This window comes from Nuphar pumila, chromosome 7, assembly GCF_984573655.1.
Source record: "Nuphar pumila chromosome 7, dmNupPumi1.hap1.1, whole genome shotgun sequence".
NCBI classification, from domain to species: domain Eukaryota; kingdom Viridiplantae; phylum Streptophyta; class Magnoliopsida; order Nymphaeales; family Nymphaeaceae; genus Nuphar; species Nuphar pumila.
The window spans coordinates 33064017-33086095 of record NC_143255.1 but is presented as its reverse complement, the minus strand read 5'-3'; the positions used below and the strand labels follow the sequence as shown (position 1 = coordinate 33086095).

At 37.9% G+C, this 22079-nt stretch overlaps 2 protein-coding genes across 2 annotated transcripts; one reads left to right on the top strand and one right to left on the bottom strand.

Moving 5' to 3' along the window:
* The first annotated feature begins 1261 nt into the window (after positions 1-1261).
* On the top strand, positions 1262-4796 carry LOC149831825 (pentatricopeptide repeat-containing protein At1g19720-like). Its single transcript, XM_090012247.1, has one exon. It carries the CDS (start codon positions 1289-1291, stop codon positions 3995-3997), a length of 2709 nt encoding a protein of 902 aa, XP_089868373.1. The 5' UTR covers positions 1262-1288; the 3' UTR covers positions 3998-4796.
* A 439-nt stretch (positions 4797-5235) lies between these two features.
* Positions 5236-14234, bottom strand: LOC149831824 (DNA repair protein RAD51 homolog). The gene is made up of 9 exons (XM_090012246.1): positions 14139-14234; positions 11330-11474; positions 11119-11229; positions 10913-11004; positions 9792-9886; positions 9600-9713; positions 7297-7426; positions 6761-6882; positions 5236-5664 (listed from the first exon to the last, which is right to left on the bottom strand). Exons 1-9 carry the CDS (start codon positions 14232-14234, stop codon positions 5541-5543), a joined length of 1029 nt encoding a protein of 342 aa, XP_089868372.1. The 3' UTR covers positions 5236-5540.
* Positions 14235-22079: the final 7845 nt, after the last annotated feature.

Below are 22079 nucleotides of genomic sequence, written 5' to 3'. Positions count from 1 at the left end.
ATGGAAGAGTGTTAAGGTAATTTGCTTCGATTCTACTTCACTCAAAATAGAAGCTATTGATTTAGGCTGTGAAAGTGATTCATTATAACACTTCATTCTTCTTCCTAGTCCTCAATTCCCTAAATGTTACTCATAATTGAAGCACAAAACCTGTAGTTCAATCTGCGTTTCCCCAAATCATTCCAGAAGTTATTTCGTCATTCTTACTTTTTTATTCACAGATTTACGTTAGCCTTCAAGCTTCTATCTCACACACACACACACAGAGAGACCTTCTTAGGGACGGTGGTGAGAGGCTGCCGGTGGTTTCACTTCTTATAAGCGTATTATAAATATAATATAAGTTTGTTACATGTATTATGTGTATTTTATATATTATGCACATTGCATATATATTATATCTTATTAAATTTTTAAAAACATTTTAAAAGAATTTTTAATAAAACAATCAAGCTTATGATTGGTTCGTAACAAACTCAAGAGCCGAGCCGGAGCAGGGCTGTTTACCAGTCCGTGCTCAGCTCGTTGGGCTTATTTGCCAGTCCTACTTATCACCTGAAATAATACAATATGTGCACATTTTACACCTTATCAGGTTTTCCAAAAGAACCCACCTTCTTTGTTAACCAACCCAACTAGGGTGCACATGGATCGGATATTATCAAATATCCAATCTGACTCCGAATGTTAGTTCCAGATTTGGATCATTTAGCTGAAATTTGAATGTGTATTAGGGTCGGAATCGGATCTGTTCAATTGGATTACTTTTGGATATGGATCAATATTTTATTTCAGATGTAGAATTGATCCAAATCAAAATCTGATCTGTTCGCATCTTTTTCTTATGTTTTTCTGGATCCAGTATTATCACTTGTATTTCAGATTCGGATTCAACCTAACTTTATCGGATCTAATTCAGATTTGAATTTACTGTTCGCATTTTGGATTTAGATTCGGATATAGCAGGATCCAGTCAAAACAAACCCGTTTTCTCCCCTAAACCCAACCCAACCCATCAACACCACCAGGTCCACCTGGACCACCACACACATGAGAGAGAGAGAGAGAGAGAGAGAGAGAGAGAGAGAGAGAGACTAGTTGGCCTAAGAATTCTGAGACGAGTCGTTCATCATCACTCGAGTCCATCTACAATGTGTCGAGAAGCGTCTCGGCAGCCAGTCTCTCCTTACAGTATGGATAACGCCAGTTTATCTGTTTCACAGCCCTCCCAAACCAAAACAAGGAGAGAGAGAGAGAGAGAGAGAGAGAGAGAGAGAGAGAGAGGAAAATGGAGAATTCGTTTACTGTGTGTAATTTCAGAGCCCAAACTCCAACTCTCCACCCTCCCAAACAAGAACCAACTTCGCCATTCACACTCAAAACTCCAATCCCCACTATTTCCTTCACCAGAAAGGCCACATACACAAAGCCAGAAGAGTGCCATCGACTAACAGAACACCAACTTGCCCATTTGTGCAAACAGGGGAAGCTGAAACACGCCGTAGAGCTACTTGACTCTGTCATCCCGAAAGGTCAGAAAATCAAACGAAGCACCTACATTTCCATGTTACAGGCCTGCATCGACGTGAATTCAGTGTCAGAAGGGAGAAAGATTCATGCCCACATTGGTTCAAATTTTGGGTTTGAGCCTGACCCGTTCCTCGGAACGAAATTGGTGAGCATGTATGCGAAATGCGGGGCTTTGGAGGAGGCACGGAAATTGTTTGATGAAATGTCTGAGAGAAATATCTTTACATGGTCTGCGATAATAGGTGGGTATGCAAGAGAAGAGCTGTGGAAGCAAGTCGTCAAGCTTTTTGTTCAGATGGTCCAAGAAGGGATCACCACGGATGCCTTCTTGTTACCAAAAGTTCTGCAGGCTTGTGGTAACTTGGGTTTGGTAGGGATGGGAAAGACCATCCATTCCATGGTAATCAGGATGGGTTTTGATTGTCTGACTCATGTATGCAATTCTTTGATAGCTATGTATTGGAAATCTGGAGATCTCGGAACTGCACGTCGGCTATTTGATCGGATGCCTCAAAGAGATCGTGTTTCATGGAACTCGATGATATCAGGTTATTGTGAATTCGGTCAGAACAAAGAAGCTTTGGAGTTGTTTGATCAAATGCACGTGGAAGGAATAGAGCCAGGATCAATTACTTGGAATATACTGATAGTGGGATATAATCGAGCCGGTAATTGTGACTTTGCTCTGGAGCTGATGCAGAGCATGAAGAACGATGGTGTCATTCCTGATGTTTTTACCTGGACGACAATGATATCTGGGTATTCTCAGAATAACAGGGGAAATGAAGCTCTGGATCTCTTTGTTGAAATGCAATTGGCAGGAATCAAGCCCAATGGGATGACAGTAGCAAGCGCACTGTCAGTTTGTGCTGACATGAAAGCTCTCAAGAAGGGTATGGAGTTACACTGTGTCGGAATCAAACTGGGATCAGCAGCAAACCTACTTCTGGTTAATGCACTGATTGACATGTATGCCAAATGTGGGAAATTGGAAGCTTCTACGGTAGTATTTGATTCAGTTTTGGAAAGAGACATTTTTACATGGAATTCCATGATTGCAGGATATACACAAGCTGGGTTCTGTGGCAAGGCTTATGATCTATTCTGTCAAATTGAGGGTTCAGGTATCCGCAGAAATGCTGTGACTTGGAATATAATGATTTCTGGATACATGAAGAGTGGTGATGAGGAGCAAGCTCTTGAACTCTTTCATGAAATGGAAAAAACAGACTGTGTTAAGAGAAATACATCTACCTGGAACGCTATTATAGCGGGATCAGCGCAAAATGGGCATAGTGAGAAGGCACTTCAAATATTCAGACAGATGCAGTCACTTTCATTTAGACCAAATTATGTCACCATGTTAAGTATATTGCCTGCCTGTGCCAATCTGCTGGGAATAAAGAAGGTAAGAGAAATTCATGGCTATCTGTATCGTGGTGGCTTAGATTCAGAAGTATTGGTTGCAAATTCTCTTATAGATACATATTCTAAGTCTGGGGGCATAACAAGTGCCAGAGCTGTATTCGATACAATGTCACATGGGGATATTATATCTTGGAATTCAATTATTGCTGGCTATGTTCTTCATGGACAAGCAACATTAGTCCAATCTCTTTTTTATCAAATGATGTCAGTTGGTGTCAGAGCAAACAATATAACCTACACAAGTATGATCACTGCCTATGGTCTCCTGGGTATGGTTGCTGCAGGGGTAGAGTTGTTCTCCAACATAAATGAAGGTGCTTCATCTATGCCAAGTTCAGAACACATTGCCCCCATGATTTATCTATTTGGTCGATCGGGTAGGCTTAGAGAAGCAACAGAGTTCATTGAGAGAATGCAGATGGCACCCACTTCAGCTGTTTGGAGTGCATTGTTCACAGCCTGCAGGATCCATGGCAACATTAGATTAGCAATCCATGCACTGGAGAAGTTGAATGAATTGGAGCCTGGAAATTCCATTAATTACAGAATTTTGGAGCAGTTGTATATTTTAGATGGAAAATCTGAAGAAGCTTCAAGGTTGCGAAAGTCTGTGAGCATTAATAGGACCACAAAGTCTCTCGGTTACAGTTGGATTGAAGCTAACAATATGGTGTATCATTTTATCACAGGAGACCAATGTACACCATGCTTTGAATCCATCCATGCAAAACTAGATAGTTTTGCTCAAGAAAAGAAGACCACCAAACATGATTTTGGGTTGAGAGGGCTTCCGATTGAGGAGGAAGAGGGAGAGGACGTCATTGGCATCCACAGTGAGAAGCTGGCAATTGCTTTTGGTCTCATAAGGAGTCCTACTTCTCAACCTATACGGGTGGTTAAAAACCTTAGGATCTGCCTAGATTGCCATACTCATATCAAGTCAATTTCTAGAGTTTGTGGGCGCGAAATCTTTCTGAAGGATCCCAATTGTCTGCATCATTTTAAAGATGGTAATTGCTCTTGCAGGGACTACTGGTGAATGACACTGCGATGATACTGATACCCTATACGGGAACATGAACAGCTTTGTAGACTTGCACTGTGGTTTCAGTTAAAGTTGAGACTTAACTTGAACTGGTCAGTCCAATCCTAGTGGAGGGTTATGCAAACTGGAGCAATTTAATCCAATCCCTCATGGACCCAAGCTGCACCTAACTAGTCTGAGAATCAATTAAGCTGTATCGTGCACATCACAAGCCAGATTCACATTTTCATACTTTGATGAAAAGCAAGCATTCCACAAGAGTATTGGTGTTTTATGAATCAGCAGATTGACCACAGGTATGATTTTACATCTCTTTTCTTGAAGATTGAAGCTCTTCATCCAAGGGAATTGTATGGTGGAAACTTGCAGACATGCTTGGCTGATTAATTGAATTCTGATCAACTCAAAATGTGTGCAGAACTGTCAAATGTACAGAAGTTATGATTTCTTGAAAATGTGAATATTTCTCAAACAAGTTAGCATGGTATACTAACCCATCCAGCAAAAGATATTGGAAGATCATACATGATGCTGTATTGGAACTGCATGTAGAGAAGTACATGGAACAAATAGACCATCAAATCTCATTTACTTTCAATAGGCCCTTGAATATCATAATCATCAGAAGCACAAGAGAAAAGCATGAATGAAATTACAAATTTCTTGAATATTAGGCTTATTAAACTTCCTGTCTTTCCAAATTGGTCAATATCATTTGCCTTTTCAACAGGTGTATGGTTTTGTACAGATGATTGCTTATTCATTAATTTATATTCAAGTATGTTCACTTAAATTTGGTTATTGTTTTGATGTTTTGAACTTGAAAATTGCTCCACTAGAACAAGTTTGAACTACTAGAGCTGGAGCATTTTTCCTATGAATGCCAGCTGGAGCATTTTGAGGAGCGTCTCCTGTTACCCTGCATTTATTTTGGAAGATACTTTACAAACTGAGAGCGTGCTGTTGTAAACATGCAAGATTCTATATAATATCCTGACCTCTCAAAAGATAATCCGTCCTGACCCAAGTTATTCATCAGTTCCAGCAAATTCATGACTCATTACCGACATGCAAATTGCATGACTGCAAGGCTTTGCATGCACCAAAAGAAAAGCAGTATTCTGACTTTGGACTAAACTGTCAATGAAAAACAGAAGACAACTGAAAACCAAATAGAACTGCTGTAGGCATGTTAGAATAATTAGGAAAAGAGAATAGAACTCATTTGATGCATACAAAATAATGGCCATTATGATGCCCACAAGGCGCAATGTCGCTCTACATGATGAATTTTACATTGCAAAATTTGATAGTATTACAGTACCTTGAGAGTAGTTGCTTGGACACGAAGGTATTGACTCCTTTCTGTGAATCAATTAAACAAGTTATAGGATCTACACGACACACTTAGGGATCTATGAACAGTACTGGATCTATTTATCACTAGTGACATCATCTGAATTTGTAATATATATATATATATATGTGTGAGCATCACAAGTTGCCAAAATTGGAGAAGTTTCCTTGCTGGCAGGAATCAATCTTTAACATCAGTCACGCCTTCTGCAGAGATTTGGAAGCGTGCTTCAGCTTCAGCTAAGCAAGGTGAACTTATGACTTTGCAGATGCGTTCTTCTCCTCTTCCCTTACGTACAGCAAGTCTGATATAAATTAAAGTAGTTCATCAAAAACATAAACGGCTGTTTGATTACAAGGAAAATTTGTCAGGCAGGTGAAATTTATCCGCAAAACTGTGGAGCCTGCAAGTTTCTCCAACTCACTACAAACATGAGAAATATTTCTCTTAGAAAAGTTTGGCAATTTAGACAGCTTTTGTAGATAAAAGAGTTGGACCTCCTGAGGCCCGACTTTTTTCTCCATAAAACAGGTCTCTATGCACATTTCCAAGCAAAATCATGTTCCTTTGACAATTTATCTAAATAAAGTTGTCTAAATATCAAGCTTATCCCAAAGACAAAAAGACTTGGGTAATCAAACGGACCCTAAAAGAAAAGAAAGAAAGAAAACAAGAGAAAAGAGGGGCAGAAGACTAGTATAAGATAGACTACAGACATGAGACAATTAGGGTATTCTTCAGCCATTCTTGACAGGCTTCTATTGACATGCTATGAAAATATGCAACCTCAGACTTGCAGACAGCATATTTCACAATATGTCAAACAGCAACAACTCGTTAAAGAATAAATACATGATTGAATATATTTTGCATTAGAATAGACATAAGAAATCACATAAAACATGAATTAAAATAAAAGCACAGATGAGGCCAAAGAAAGGGTTGTCCGAGAGTTTTTTTCCTTGAAAACCAAGTTATCATATATGAACTCCTGGACTTGAACCCAAGACCTAACATGATTTGAGTCCGTCATCCAGTAATGTTGGATCAATACTAGAGTTTTTTTTTTAAAGTGCAGAACATAATTTTGTGTTTTAAACACTTTTTCCATTTCAAACTTTCATCAACAAAAGAAGTGTTTTAAATGGAATTTTGCTTACTATGGGCCACTCTCCAGAGTGAAGTAATTGGGTGCTTGTATGACTGGGTGAACTCAGGCAACTTGATGAAAGCCTCTGATGGGCAAAAGGTGGCTCATACAAGTTACAACTGATGCATTTGCAGTCTAGCGTAGATTAATTGATTCAATACTGATCTCTATGCAAACTTCATGGCCATTGAAACTTAGTTGCATGTAGAAACACAATGACAAGAAAAAAGTACAAGCTTCGGTTTCAGACCTTGTGGTAGAAGCATGAGCGATAATGTTGCCACCAATAGGCTTGATCTGTGGCCCAGCAAAGATGGCAGACCCATCCACTTGTGCAACAACTTGGTTAGTAATAACTACTGCTACACCAAACTGAAGCCAGTAAAAAGAAAAGTTAGCAGCATGTAAATTCAGCAAATTTTCACCTAACTTCAAAAACCATAAGCAGCTTCATGTTGCATCGTGCTTTTGACTCAAACAACTTGCTGAAGACCTTCAAATTGAACAAGTGATTAGGTTTTGCAAGACTTTGCCTTCCATTTAAATTGTTCATCATGAAATCAAGTATTTATTATCCCATAGCAACTTTTCCAGGTGCCTGATTGAACGTTAAGTCATGTAATGTTTTCTACATTTGCATATAAAAATACCAGCAAACATTGATACATCTTCCAACCAAAAGTCTAAAGAACACAGGAGCACACACAGGCACAGAGAGAGAGAGAGAGAGCAAGTTGCTAAGTGGCATGACATGAAATTTGGATACAAGAAAAAGGCAGCAAATACCTCATCAGCAAGCTTTTGAAGGCTTCTAAGAAATTTTGCAAGATGCATTTGCCTGGCTGATAGCTCTCCTCTTCCTGAAAAATCTGTCCTATAGAGAGCAGTGGCACTATCCACAATCATAAGGGCAAACCTAGAAACAAATCTTACGTCAATAGTGACTGATTTGCAGCTTGGCTCTCAATGACAATAAAGTCAATTCAGAATCGCATTGAAGTATAAGAAGACAAAGGATTCCAGTCTAGGAGTTGGTGCTTTGAATCATTATATTTGAATTAAAATACAGATAAAATAAATGACATTGAATTTGGTTATATCATGTTGAGGATGCAGTTTTCAAAATAATAGGGAAATGAATCCAACTCAGGCTAAACTTTTCCAATGACAAAAGCGTTGGTGAATGATGGAACATATATGGACATGGTTCCTCCATTTTAATTTAAGTGGCTTGACCAAAGCTCCCTCGTCAAGACACCACCACAGTTCTGGCTCCTCGGTCAAGTCTAACGTGGCTCCGCTTGTCTGGTAGGAGCAGCTAGTGCATGTCACCTTGTGTTGGGATGTTGCAGGTTCAAAACTCAATGGTAAAGTTGTATAACTGCTAGGGGTCTGCCTAACCCCAGCTTGCCTTTCAAAAAAAAAAAGTCTATAACCTAGCCAGTGTGCTCTTGCGGTTGTCTTTTTGACCAGGGCAAGTTAGTGGCATTAGCACATATGCATGTTATTGGATCCTCAACAAATCATACATCAGAGTGCGGGTGGGGGTGCGGCACTTTAAAAAAACTTGGGTGCGGGGGTGCGGCAAATATATATATATATATATATATATATATATATATATATATATATATATATATATATATATATATATATATATATATATATATATAAAGTCCAAAAGTTGAACATAAATGACCTTGGGTACCCGGGGTCAGGTTGACCCTATGTCACATAGGTGCAGGTGCGGGTGCAGCGATGTGGCACTTTAAAAAAAACTTGGGTGCGGGGAGGGTATATATATAATTTTTAACAGTTTTAAGTTAACACTACGCGTATGTGTGTGCATTTATGTATTTATATATATAATATAGATAAAAATGGACTTGATTAGGGTTAACTGAATCTACTTTTGGACAAAAATGGACCTCAGTATGGTTGACTTCACCTAACACAAAGGAAGCTATGTCCAAGTGTTGCACCCGCCTGGGTGCGGGTGCGACGTGGGTGTGGTGCCCTGTTAGAAGAGTTTGTGTGACATAGAGTTGACCGCATCGGGTGCCGCACCCGCGCCACGGGTGCGGCACCCAGTTGGCCGAGTCCATGTGACACAGCTAAGAATCTAAAGGAGTAAAAAACCCAGTCAAAATAGTCTTTTGCTGAAAATCACAATTTAATTTGCATTATTTGGTGTATATATATATATATATATAGAGAGAGAGAGAGAGAGAGATTCAACCACTTCAACAAAGAGATGTCCCATTTGAAGATGAAATAGTGGAATATAACCAGTGTTTTGAATATGTATAAACATGCATGACATAGAAGAACAGATGATTTGAGCATATTTCAGTCTCAGCTTGAGATGCAATTGCACTTGCAAAGTAGGGAAAGATTTCAATCTCAACATGAGAAACGCTTTTCTTTGGCACAAACCAATGCTTTATGTGATTAAACATGAGAAAGGCTTATCTAGTTAACTTTGCACTTTCAAACACTTTCAAATATGACCATGTTAATTATGAAAAGATGGAATGGAAAAAGAAAGAACACATAGAGAGAGTAAGATAGAATAAGCGTAACTTGTAAAACTGGTTTGACTTGGAGAATGCCCGGTGACCTTGATTTATTAGGCACACCCAATTCCAGAGGGATTCAGAATTAGGCTCCAGCAGCTCAGTGGACTATATTGAAAATGAGGTTATTTTGACCACAAACAATAGTTGGAAACACTGTATAGGCTTCATCAAAGAGACAATGCAATTTGATAAAATATTTTTTACTAGAGTATTGACTTTTATATAATATTGCACCAGGCCAATACCGATAAGCCAATTTTTAAACTGTATAAATTAAAGTTATAAAGAATAGTAAACATTTTAGACCAAGAACTATCAAATAAAGATGCTAAATGTGCAAACAAGCTACCTTTCTACCAATAGAATGACAGAATGACCTGAGACCATGCAACTATCAACCTGGAGTCTCTGTGCCAGATGCTTAATTTGCAGGGTTGCAAAGCCTTCAACATTAGCTTCTTCAGTGACCGACAATTTTAATACAGATATTCATCAAATAATGTAGCATACCTAGTCTCCACCATCATTGAAGCTGCTTCAAGAAGAAGCCTTGACTGATGATCAGTATTATAAGCTCTAGCATAAGCTACGTTCTCCAATACATCAGCACCATTTAATCCAAATCTGCATTTTCCAGGCATGAGTTATGTTTTTGTTATATTGTACTAGTCTAAGTCAAGACTTGAGTGGAAACTCTAATACCTATCTGCAATCTGTAGGAGCCTTTGTGGCCTAAAAGTGCCTTCCGCATCAATGTACATTGCTTTCCCCTCACCGCCTCCTTGATCCAAAGGAAGCTGCCAAGGAAACAGACTCAGAAAACATGTATTTTAGAAGGTTAATGATTATACATTTAACCGTATTTAACTGCATGCCTACATTGATATGCAATAGAATAATCATAAATAAGCTCCTAATTTTGTTCTATCAATTCATTTTTCTCCAACATTTACTGATGATGCAATAGAATGAACATTTCCCTATTGTTCATGTTTTGTACTTTTATTTAATCACTCGTTGATCATCAATTGTTATAGTGTGCTTGTTTTTAGCAGATTTTACCTATATATCAATATTGATAATGTGTTGTAATAGCACAATGTATTGGCTTGCTTCTTGATTTCCTGCATAATATTCCATTTCTTTCCATACCTTACTATAAACAAAGTAATGGCTTTTATTTTTGGAAATGTTCAATGAAATTCTCTTATTTTTATTTCTTTGTTTGTCCGTTTTTTTTTCCTCTGTGAGGCATAAACAACAAGTATTTTTAAGTGTACGCCTCACCGTATAGAGGTTAAGTGCTTCGCCTTACCTAAAGCTTTTAACACTGGACATTTTATTAGTTCCAACAAATAATAGATTTGCCCCAAGGCGCCTAAGCCATTAGTGAATAATGCCACATAAAATATTAGTGAAATGGCAAGACTTAAGCAATGGTTTATATTAGTTTTCGCCACTGCTGGATTTGCTTAAATTTTCCAGTTCATTAGCAAAACAAATGCCACTCTAAAAGACTAGGAGGAAATGGATGTAGGATTTGAGAACCTGACCACTAGTGTACTTGGCTTGAGTTGTCCTAGTCTATTAGTGGCTGAAACTATCTTGGGAAAAAAATTCTGCTAAGATACTGAAACTGCCCTCCAGTGCTTGTAAGAGAGGAAAAAATGAAAATCATTTTCTTCCACTGGTTACAGAATTTTTCTTCGAATTAAAATTCATTTTTATGCTCTAAAAATACTACTAAATAATTGACACCTAGTTGTGATTTGAACCTTTATTTTCAACACTGGAACATATGCAACCAGAATGCAACTGCTTACTTGACAAGTGACGCACAAGGTGTGACACAACTGAGTCTTTCCTGACCGAAATTCACCATATATCTCAGTAATTGAACCAGTTTCAATTCCTCCTGCTCAAAAGTTTAACTTCATAAGTTCCATGATCTTAACTTTTAGTAGAATATCAGATGCTGTAAACTCACTAAACCAGACACTTTTATATTGTTGTGGGCATATTAACGTACCCTCTAAAATCTTGTCGAGTTCCCTTGAACCAGAAGTTATTTGAATGATTTCAAGTCGTTGAGCATGCAGTTGGCTGGCACTCGTAAAGCCCAATGGGACCAGCTTGGATGCTGTGTAAAATAAATCATACACCAAATGAGGGCCTCAAGAGAGAAATGGAAAAGGGAATACATTGAACAAGAAGTATTATTCTTAAAAATAATCACATGCCTGCTTCAATAATCTTGTCAACTTTTGCCTCGCTGATCCCTTTGATCTGCAACAGTTCCTTCCGTGGTGAATAAGCCACAGCTTCCACCGTACATAGACCAGCATCTTTGAGCTTTTTAACATCAATAGAAGCAATTCCAGATGCCTGAAACATTCAAACCAGAATCATCACAAGACATTATATGATGCTAAAAAGTCAAATAAACTAATCATATTTTTGTATTATGCACTACAAATTCATTGGCATGCCATGGTACATTGATTAGTAAGTGTTCCCCTTTTCTCTAGTAAATGTTAAGAGAATACCAAGCTATGCACAAGATTTCCACAATTCAGCATCCAGTAGGTGAGGTTCTCCGTTAACAACTGAAATTTTGAAAAGAAAAACTGATTCCCAAAATGAATCGACAACTACTCATGATTTGAAGAAAAACCAAATCACAGAATCAGGTGATGGCCAGAAGTTCCCCATACAACAACAACAACAACTACGCCTTCATCCCAAAACAGAAGTTCCCCATATTTACTAAAAATATTTTGGGGCTGTTTGCATGTTGCAGAAGTAGGGATGCACAACGAGCCGAGCTACCTGTTTAAGCTCGGCTCAAACTCGTTCGAAAAAATAAATAAGCTCAGCTTCAACAAGGGTTCAGGCTCGGTACACGTAAACAAACCAAGCTTGAACAGGCAGTTCAGCTTTGATAAGCTCGGCAAGTCCGATTAAGCTCGGCTCACATAGTTATATAAAGAAATTAGATTTTATATGTGTATATATTTTGTTCATGCTATGATCACAAAGAGAGGTCTTACCTTAACAGGTAAATCACAGGTCTTCTTTGGAAGTGGCATGGGTTCAAATCTCACCATCTTCCTCCCTTTCAAAAAGCATTTGACACAAATTTCAAATAAATTTAAAACATTTTTAAAATAAAGGTGTTCAGCTTGAGGCCAAGCCAAGCTTTGCTCGAGATGAGCTTGAACAACCAGATTTTCTGGTCGATCCAGCCCAAGCTCGGCTCAAACCCGACTCGTGTGCATTCCTAGGAAGGAGGCTCTATGCCTCAATCCGCACAAAGCCTCCTTCTGTGGTAAATGAATCAGAGAACACCCCCCCCCCCAGCGGGAAGCGTTTCTGCTGAAAGGGAAAAGGGAGCCCCATGTTTGCATTGTCGTGGTGGGCCCCTCTGAAACGCATGAAAAGTGCACTTCTGCGGCACGCAAACTCACCCTTAATAGTTTCACAAATTTTCATGCAGCAAATCTACTTTGAGAAAAAACTAACCAAATTTTAAGTCAAAGGATTCTCTCAAAAAATAAATCTAATTCGCAGGAAACCCTAATTCAAGAATCAACTGTGAACTCCATGATGACCAACTACTAATTGAACCGCCTAGTTCACTGGAAAATGTAAATGCATCAAACTGTCTGAAGAATGATCACCTAAAACCAAAAGAAACACCTAGATAAGTACATGATTGCACAACATTTAGCAGAATACCAAGTTGGAAATAGAAAGTTGTATAAAAATAAGATTCATTTTCAGAATTGAATACAAATAACACACTTTATGAATTGAGGGCAAATCGAATTCGCAAACCAAAAAAAAAAAACCCATAGAGAGGAGTGAAATGCTCCAATCTCCATGAAATAAACCCACAAAATTCTTGGAAGAATATCTTTTTGCAATTATTCATAATTCAGAGAGTAACCCAGTATCAACAAACCAATGGTTAAATGTACAACGAACCACTAAATGCTTATCACACACAAGGAAAAAAAATCATATATATTTTGGAAAGAACAAAAATAAAATAAATTCTTTGCAGGATAGCAAGTCAGAACACCCCTCACCCCCCAAAAAAATGTCTATTTTTCACCATTCGAGAGCTGGAAAAATACACGAGGCATTGAAATACTTCAAATCTCCAAAAGACAAGAACTCACAAAGCCTGTCCTTCATAGTTCAAAAACTCCCATAAATAGCAACCCACATAATCCCATTAAGAAAAAACGATTATTCGTAATTTAAAAGGCAATTCAATATCAAGGAGCCAATGCCCCCAAACACCTAATTAGCCACTAAATGCCTCTAATCACCAAAAAACAGAGAAAAAAACCGCATCTACTTCATGAACGTCATCAACTTATAACACAAAATAACAAAGGAAAAAGAAAACTAAAAGCATATAAATTCTTGCAGAATAAATACTCAGCACCTAAATAATCTATTTTCCATAATTCAGAGGAATGCCTGATTCAGATATCCAAGAAAACCAACATTCAACGCCCCCAACGAGTTACCAAATGCCTCAAATCTAAAAAACATTGAAGAACCCACAAAATGTCTCGGCTTCACGAAGCAGATATCAGGCAAAACCAACACCCCAGGTACCCAACAAGTTGCCAAACGCCTAAAACCACCATAAAAAAACGAAGAACCCACAAAATTTTCAGATCCACGACGCATATATCAGAATAACCAATGCCCCAGGCTCCCAAAGAATTGCCAAACACCTCAAATCTCCCAAACGAAGAATAACCCTCAAAAAATCTTGGTTTAAATAAGCAGATATCAAAGAAAACCAACGATCCAAGAGCCCAACGAGTTGCCAAACGCTTCAAATCTTCGAAAAGATGAACCCACGAAATTTCTCTGCTCAAAAGAAACAGATATCGAAGAAAACCAGTGCTCCACGTACCCAACATGCTACCAAACGCCTTAATCCGACGCAAAAAAGTAGAACCCACAAAATTTCTCTGCTCAATGGAGCTTGTAGTAAACCAGAGAGAGAGAGAGAGAGGGTCAAACCTGTAGCTGCTCGATGGGGAGGGGACCGTGCTGCATCCCCTCGGCCTCTTGCTCTTCTTCGACGACCTTCTCATTCCTGCGATGCTGCTGCTCCATGGTCCACGACGCTTGAGAGAGAGAGAGAGAGAGAGAGATCTTCTCCCACAGCCGAAACAAGAATTCTCTCTTTTTTATTTTTCTTCTTTTTTTCCCACAGCCGAAACAAGAATTCTCTCTTTTTTATTTTTCTTCATTTTTTCAAATGCATCTAAATGGGCGCCAAATTTTTGGCAAGCTTCTCCCACAAGCCTCTCGTTTGGAACCGCACGTGCCATCTTCAGCCTGTGTGCGGTGAGATCTGTAAGCAATTCAATGAGCCTTCTTTGGGACAGTAGTGATCCACCCCAGTTTGACCACGGATCGGACCAACCCAGGTTCAAGCAGACCTGTCCTAGGACCATGTAGATCAGACCTGATTTTGGAATCAGACAACTATAAATGTAGGTTTCGGGAATGGATCATAGGGTTAGCATCGTATGTGTTAAGTTTTGTATTCAGGTCAAATGGAACGATGGTCCGAAGTTGTAAAAGAGGGTATTCTGCTAGTATATTACTCATTGTGGGGGTTTTTTTTCATAAGGAATAGAGAAACCACCCTGGGAACAAAAATCTATTTACGCTGGCTGAGCCTACCCTACTTACAATCCTTGTTCCAGCAATATTAACCTGTGGCGCACACCTCACCCCCCCCCCCCCCAAGGAGTCGCCTTACTTCAGCAAAGCGCAGCTGTGATGTCATTGGGAATGAAACCCCAACCACATGTTTAGTAGCCCATGCCAGCTCCCACTGCACCAAATCCCTTGAAGTTTTTTTTTATTTATAACTCAAAGAAACTGCACCCGGAATGAAGACCTGGTCCGGACGTCATGCCAGCAGCGTAAAACTCCAAGGCTATAACCCCTGCCCTGGGGTCTATGCTACGCATTGACTTGCGCAGAGAGGCGACGCCCATGAAAATCGAACCTTGACTGCCCGTCTAGCAGCCAAGGCCCCACCCCACTACACCAACCCCCCTTGAGGCAAATGGCTTGAGATTATTATAAGGAATTTTATTTTCTTACTAGGAACCCTCCATGCTGCTTTGTCTGGATTTTGTTTGTGCCAATTATGATAGGTGTCGGTTCAAACATTGGATCAGCTCATAAGGAAAATAGTCAATATTCATATCAATAGTTCAGTACGGGTTTGGTTTTTATATATTAGATCCATTGCTTAAAGTCATCCAACTAATTGAGCCCAAAATGCACACAATGTGGGGGCAGCAACACTTGAGGGGTATACCTTAGGGTTTGTTTGATGGCTTGTCCATGAAATTACTGAATAGAAAAACAAAATAGACAGAACACTCGTTTGGTTCATTCAATAACAATTGTACCAAGTTCAATGTTTGTTTCGACCGCACACAAAAGTTCTATTCAAAAGTTCAATGTTTGTTTTACGTTGTGCACACATAACATGAACACACAAGGATAATGGGTCACATAACTTCATTTTGGATTGTACGACTGGATCCGCCTGTTATTATCCACGTTTTAGCAAGTTTATTATGGATGATAATCTTGGATATGGATCTTGAATTGGATATAAATATGAAAAAAAATGTAAAAAAATACGCAAACCATTTTTTGATTGATATTTTAAGACTAAAAAAGGAAACTGACAACTGTAGAGGGGCAGGGACAGGGAGGCGATCTCGTCTCTGCCACCCAAAATGGTGAGGCATGGAGGGGGTTCCCTCTGCCCTCACAACTAGCAACCAGCAGGTTGCTGGCGACAGAAAAAAAGAATGGCAAGGGCATGCATCGAACCTTGTCGCCTATCGCTCTCAGTAGGGAGGCGCAAGGGGGGTCGTTCCCTCTACCCTCACCACCGACAATTAGGTTGTTGACGACCCATTATTGTGGATAAAAAAAAAGATAGAAAAGGGATGCCAGGGCGAACAGTCGTCGACAATCATTGATTGTCGGTGGTGCCGTCGCGATAGTAGTGGAAGGCAAAAGGGGAGGTGCCCTACACTAGCTGTCGATAACCATGAGATTGCCAAAGGTAGTCATAGTAGAGAAGATGGGGGAGATAGAGAGTTCCAACTCTCTGTCTCAACCTCGAGTGGGCAGAGCAGACTCGGTCTGCACCGAGTGGGCAGAGCAGACTCGGTCTGCACCGAGCTGGCCAGGCCACTCGGTCTATCTATGACCCAGACCGAGTCAGACCAACAGTAAAAGACTAACTCGGTCTGGTAATGGTCAAGACCAAATCAGGCAAAAAAAATGGCAAGCCGACTCGATTTGGAAAGACTGATTCAGACATGTTTTTCTGCAGACCGAGTCAGGTCAATTTTTTAGGCAGACCGAGCCGTCTATATTTTTTGATAGACCGAGTCGGTCTATTTTCGACAGACCGACTCAGTCTAGACCGAGTCAGGTCTGCTGTTGTCAGACTGACTAGATGCAAACTGAGTCGCCCCAGCTTTTGGACAGACCAACTTGGCCTAGATCAACTTGGTCTATACCGAGTCGGCTATGTTTCAGAAAAAAAATATAAAAATAAAAATAAAAATAATGAAGCATTCATATATATATATATATATATATATATATATATATACATGTGCGTAAGCGAATATAGGTATGTATATGGAATGGAGAAAAAATTGAGATGGTGAAGACCTCAATTTTTCCAATATGAGTCAAATTTAGGTTTGGATCCAAACTCAGATTGAATCTCGTGTACGTATAGTGGATCCCAAATAAATTGGATCAAGTTGGGTTTAGTTCAAATCCAAGTCTTTTTCATCATTGATGCCACACTTGTACCAAACCTATTACAAAAAAATATTTAAACTGATCATACCAGATCCAGGATTCAGTCAGGTTTATATTTGAAAAGCTTGAATGATTCGCACTAGAATAAGACTTGGATTCAGATCCAAAACTCAATCAACAGATGCATTAAAATTAAATTTAAACTATAGTGAATGAAAATAAGGTGTTGTGTAAATACAAAACGAATCTAAGAAAAATTACATGAACTCAGTAATGGTCAAATACTAAAAATACCATTTTGCTCTTGATATGCCTGATTAATAAATGAGACATAACTTTTCACCCTGATATCAGATTTAGGTGATTTTTGGATTCTTAGATTTTTCTTTTCAAGTAGGATCCATTAGCAGGGGACACAATGACAAACTCTAAAAAAATAAATTCAAAGTTTGATATAAAAGCCAAGGGGCATTTTCATATTTTTTTACAAAGACAATACTCTAAGTGATGATACGAGATTTTTTATCTATTTTAGATCAGAACTTGCAAGAAGACTAAGGTTATTCTTTAGAATTTGAAATTTAAGCGTTCCAAATAAGTGAACATTTGCAAATTCCTCCTTAGTTAAATAAAATACATGTTGGTTGGTTTAGGCATCTTGCAATGTGATTTCATGTGTTATAAGTATGCTAGTGTGATCGTGTTTTGAATAGAACAACTGAGTAGCATGCTTAGGAATCCATAACTTTGATGTTCAGTATGATGCTTAAATATGTTCATATATGTTACATGTTTCTTGACTTATGACATGATTTAGATTATGAATGTATATTGGAGAAAATCATGACATTGATGCATATAATATATTGTTAAATATTGATGTATGACTTTGAAAAATGAGATAAGAGTTCCAGAGTTTTAGGATAGGATCTGCCATAAGAATGTCACGTTTATGCCTTGGGGGGCATTGTAATTATCGTGGCGTAATGAGTTGACTATATGGTGGGATGTTATCCTTAGATATATGATGTGTCTACATGTTAAAAGTAGTTAGTGAACATATATTGATTATTGTATAATGCACTAACGCTAGGAAGTAAAAGATAAAAGAATAATGTGTATAGGATAACAATATAGATCATGATAAAAAACTCTACTAGGTGAGACATGGTCTAGGGCATTGTTTGTGGTATATGTACATCATTCGTACCTCAAGATTTGTTGAGAATTCTTAGGTGACCCTTAGGGATTAAAGATAATTGCCCACTAGACATATATAGGATATATCATAAACCACAAACCTTGAGAGTATAGTTTCTTGATACCTTGGGGGTAGGTATAGCTCTTTGAGTACCTTGGGGGCAAGTATAGCCTCTCGAGCTCTGTGGCTAGCTACCGATGAGTACTTTGTGGCTCTCGGCTTCCAACCGACGAGCAATTGCAGCGATTGTGTGTCCATAGTCTGAGTTGGTTTGGACTATATTGTGGTGAATGGTTCATATGTCTGGCTAACACTGTAAACTCTGAGTTGTCTACATGGGTTGCTACACTCAAAATGGCTACTTTTGGAATAGCCGATTAGAGTAGAATATGAATATCAACTTTAAGAATGATGATAAAGAAACAATAAATGAAGTAAAATCCATAAAAAAATATATGTGCTTAGTTTGCAAACTAAACTAATATTAGTAGCTTAGAGCCCACCACAATTGTAATAGTCATATCTAATTTGTAAATAGGCACTTACTGAGTTGTAGACTCACCCCCTCTCTTTGTTACAATTGTAGGTTCAGAGACTGCTGCCAACCGAAGGAATTGATTGTTGACTTAGACTCAGCTACCACCAAAGTTTTTGACAATAGAAGTATTTTTCATCCTATAATTTTTTTTTTATTCTGAATATGTAATTTTGATGCTTTTATTTGGATGATTTTCTGGCATGATTTTGACACTTTCCACCAAAAAAGTTTTTTGGCATAATTTTGAGTTTATTTTGATAATTTTTTTCTGGTGGTTACAATATATATTCAAATTAGTTATCCTAAAAATATGTTATAAATATATACGATAAATTAAGCAATAATTTATAATTATCAATGCAGTTATCTTACAAACATGTTTCACACACACATATATAACATTTTACACATTGAACTGTAAGAATAAGAATAATTATCCTAAAAGCATGTTTCACACACACACACATATATACATATGATAATGTAATCAATGATTGTAAGTAAAATTGACAATGATTGGAAACATCTTACAAATATGTATATACCAAATTACACTCATGTGCAAATTACTTGTCAACAAGCATTTGACATTGTTCCTTACTGCAATGTCTTCCTCGAATGATGCACATTCTCCGCCAAGGGGTGATCTACTCGAACATCAACCTCATATTCTTGGGGATGTTTATTTGATCCCTTCAAATGATCCCCCTTAGGATTGTCCAATGCATTATCCACCGTAGCCTTAACTTTTGGTTGAGTATCCGATCCAGCCATACGACTTTAGAGTGAGCCAATGAGTCAAATTTCTTTTCTACTAAGTCCCCCTCTCTCTTAGATGCTTTTGAGATGGAAAACATGAATATGGCAACAAACTCGTTAATCTTTTTTGAAGATTTTGCCTTAGATTTGGGTCATGATGAAATCGTTAGTTTTTTGTTTAAGCATAAATTGTTGGGTTTTCGATTAGTGATGCTACATTTCCTATGGTAAATATCGGGCTCTCAGGCTTTTGGTCACGGTGTAGACTCTTTCTCTTCCCATGTATCAAGCTCACTCCATACTTAATAGTAGGAAGGATCACCCAGTGTATGATTTTTCTTCTTTGTCTCTTTTTGCAATGTTATGACACTAGCAGATGATGTGGATATGAACCCCTTTGAGATAGTCTCCTCATTACCATATTATAATAAATAAATTTATAATTTCTTATAATAATAAAATAAAAAATATAGATAAACTGGTAGGCAACAAAGACAGTAGACAAAGTATTTAAAAAATATTACAAAAAAACAAATACAATAGCCTATTAACACTACAAAAACTTGAAACATTATTAAACAATAAAAAATAAACAATATTTCCTAATCATGTTTATAATATAAGATATACAACATATAAACAACCAAACTAAGGGATAGAGGCATACAAATCGTTAAGAAAATAAATGATTTAGGATAACTAGTTAGGCAAACAAACATTCACACATAAATGATTTGACCAAGGAAAAAACATAATATGTCATTGAACATGCAAAACTTGAAAACCATGTAATTATTGCACAAAGCAACAAACTCATGCCAATGTTTCAAAACAATAACTGATTCAAACTGTTGTTTTAAAAAAAATAATTGTTTCAACCGTTAAAGACATGCTTACCAAAAAAACTCGCCATGGATAATTTTGAAAAGCTCAGTGATGAAGTGCCACTAATGAATCACCTTAAAAAGTTTCTAGAAATAATCATCAAAAAATCATTGTTGAAAATTATTGTCGGGGGAAGCATGTTGGGGGATTACAAAAAAATCCTAGTTTATGCAAAAATAACACAGGGGTGCATACAATCATTTTAAAAAATCAAAGGGTTGCATGCAATGCTTGTATGGAAATATGCAAATAAGAAGAAAATTTACATTATATTCATCACTAATATTTGCATTGTTTTGGAAAAATCCACAAATTTGTTAACAAGCTGAGCATTTACAAATTTGGACATGGGGCGAATTTCAAGATTTTTGTGACATTTAAGAAAACATGTCATTTTTGCTGTGATCATTTTTCGTTTCCTATATTACTTTAAGTCTAACCACTATCCTAATTAACCTCTCGGGAATTTCCTTTTCCTGTACATTACAGTCAATGAAATGTAGCAAATTGTCTTATAGTTTACCTTAACCCGTCCTAAACCTACTGCAACCATACACGTGACCGGTTTATAGTGCCTAGATCAACACCCTGTTCACTTGTCTTATATAACCCTCCATTCATGCTGATTTAAGTTTGACTTTCCCTAACCAACTGCACCCTAAGGCCTTATTTGAATGACACTCAAATTTGTTGAGTGTAAACATGGTTTTGGAAAACATGATTGACATCCAAAACGGGACCTTGCTTTCTATAGGCCCTGTTTGGATGACGGGAGTTCAAACCTGTTATTTGAGAAACCTAGTTCAGCTTTAAATTTTGGCATTTGGCGAACTTAGCTTTGCTAAAACCAAGTTTTGCCAGTGTTTGAATGACCTAAAACCTAAAAAAGCTAGGTTCTGGGGTTTCCAAAACACACAAAAAAAGGGAAAATAATGACTACCAATTTTTTTACATGAAAATGGTCGAGTTGATACTGCTCGGCAGCACGAGACCAACCATTTCCTGGTCGATAGCTATTCAGAAAATAACTAAAAAATGTAAAAAACTAAAATTATTAAAAAGAAAAGAAAAAATATGCCGTTTTACGACCAACCATTTATTGGAAAATGGTAGGCTGATCACTTTCCGCCCAGTGGTTGGTCAGAAAATTGCTAACAAGTTTATAAACAAAAAACAAGTAAAAAAGTAGAAGGAAATAAAGGCTAACCATTTTCGGCCAACCACTAGTTGAAAAATGGCCGGATTGGCTCTTGCCGGACAGCACCAACCCAACAATTTCCCGGCAAGTAGTCGGAAAATGGCAAAACATGTCAAAAACGTGAAAATGAACTAAAAACATGAAAATAAAGGAAAAAGACCCAACCATTTTCTGACTGCTCACTGTGCAGAAAATGGCCGAATCAAATGATATCAGCCCAAATATTTCTTGGTCTATGGCTTGTCGGAAATTGGCCTGCCAACATAGAAAACAAAAATGGTTGGTCATTTTTTTTATTGCTCATCAGTCGGAAAACGGCTGGCCATTACTGAAAAAAAGAAAACAAAGGGGTGGCACCAACCCGACCATTTTTTGACCGGTAGGTTGTGAAAAAAATAATCCATTAATAATCAACCATATTTCAGTTCTCATATCCAAGTGATTCCACGTGTATATATATACACACGGCCCGTCAGATAAGCATTGAACGTGCACAAAATGTACATGTTTTTTTTTTTTACTTTTAGTGGCGGTCCAGGACTGCCGTGCGCTAAAACA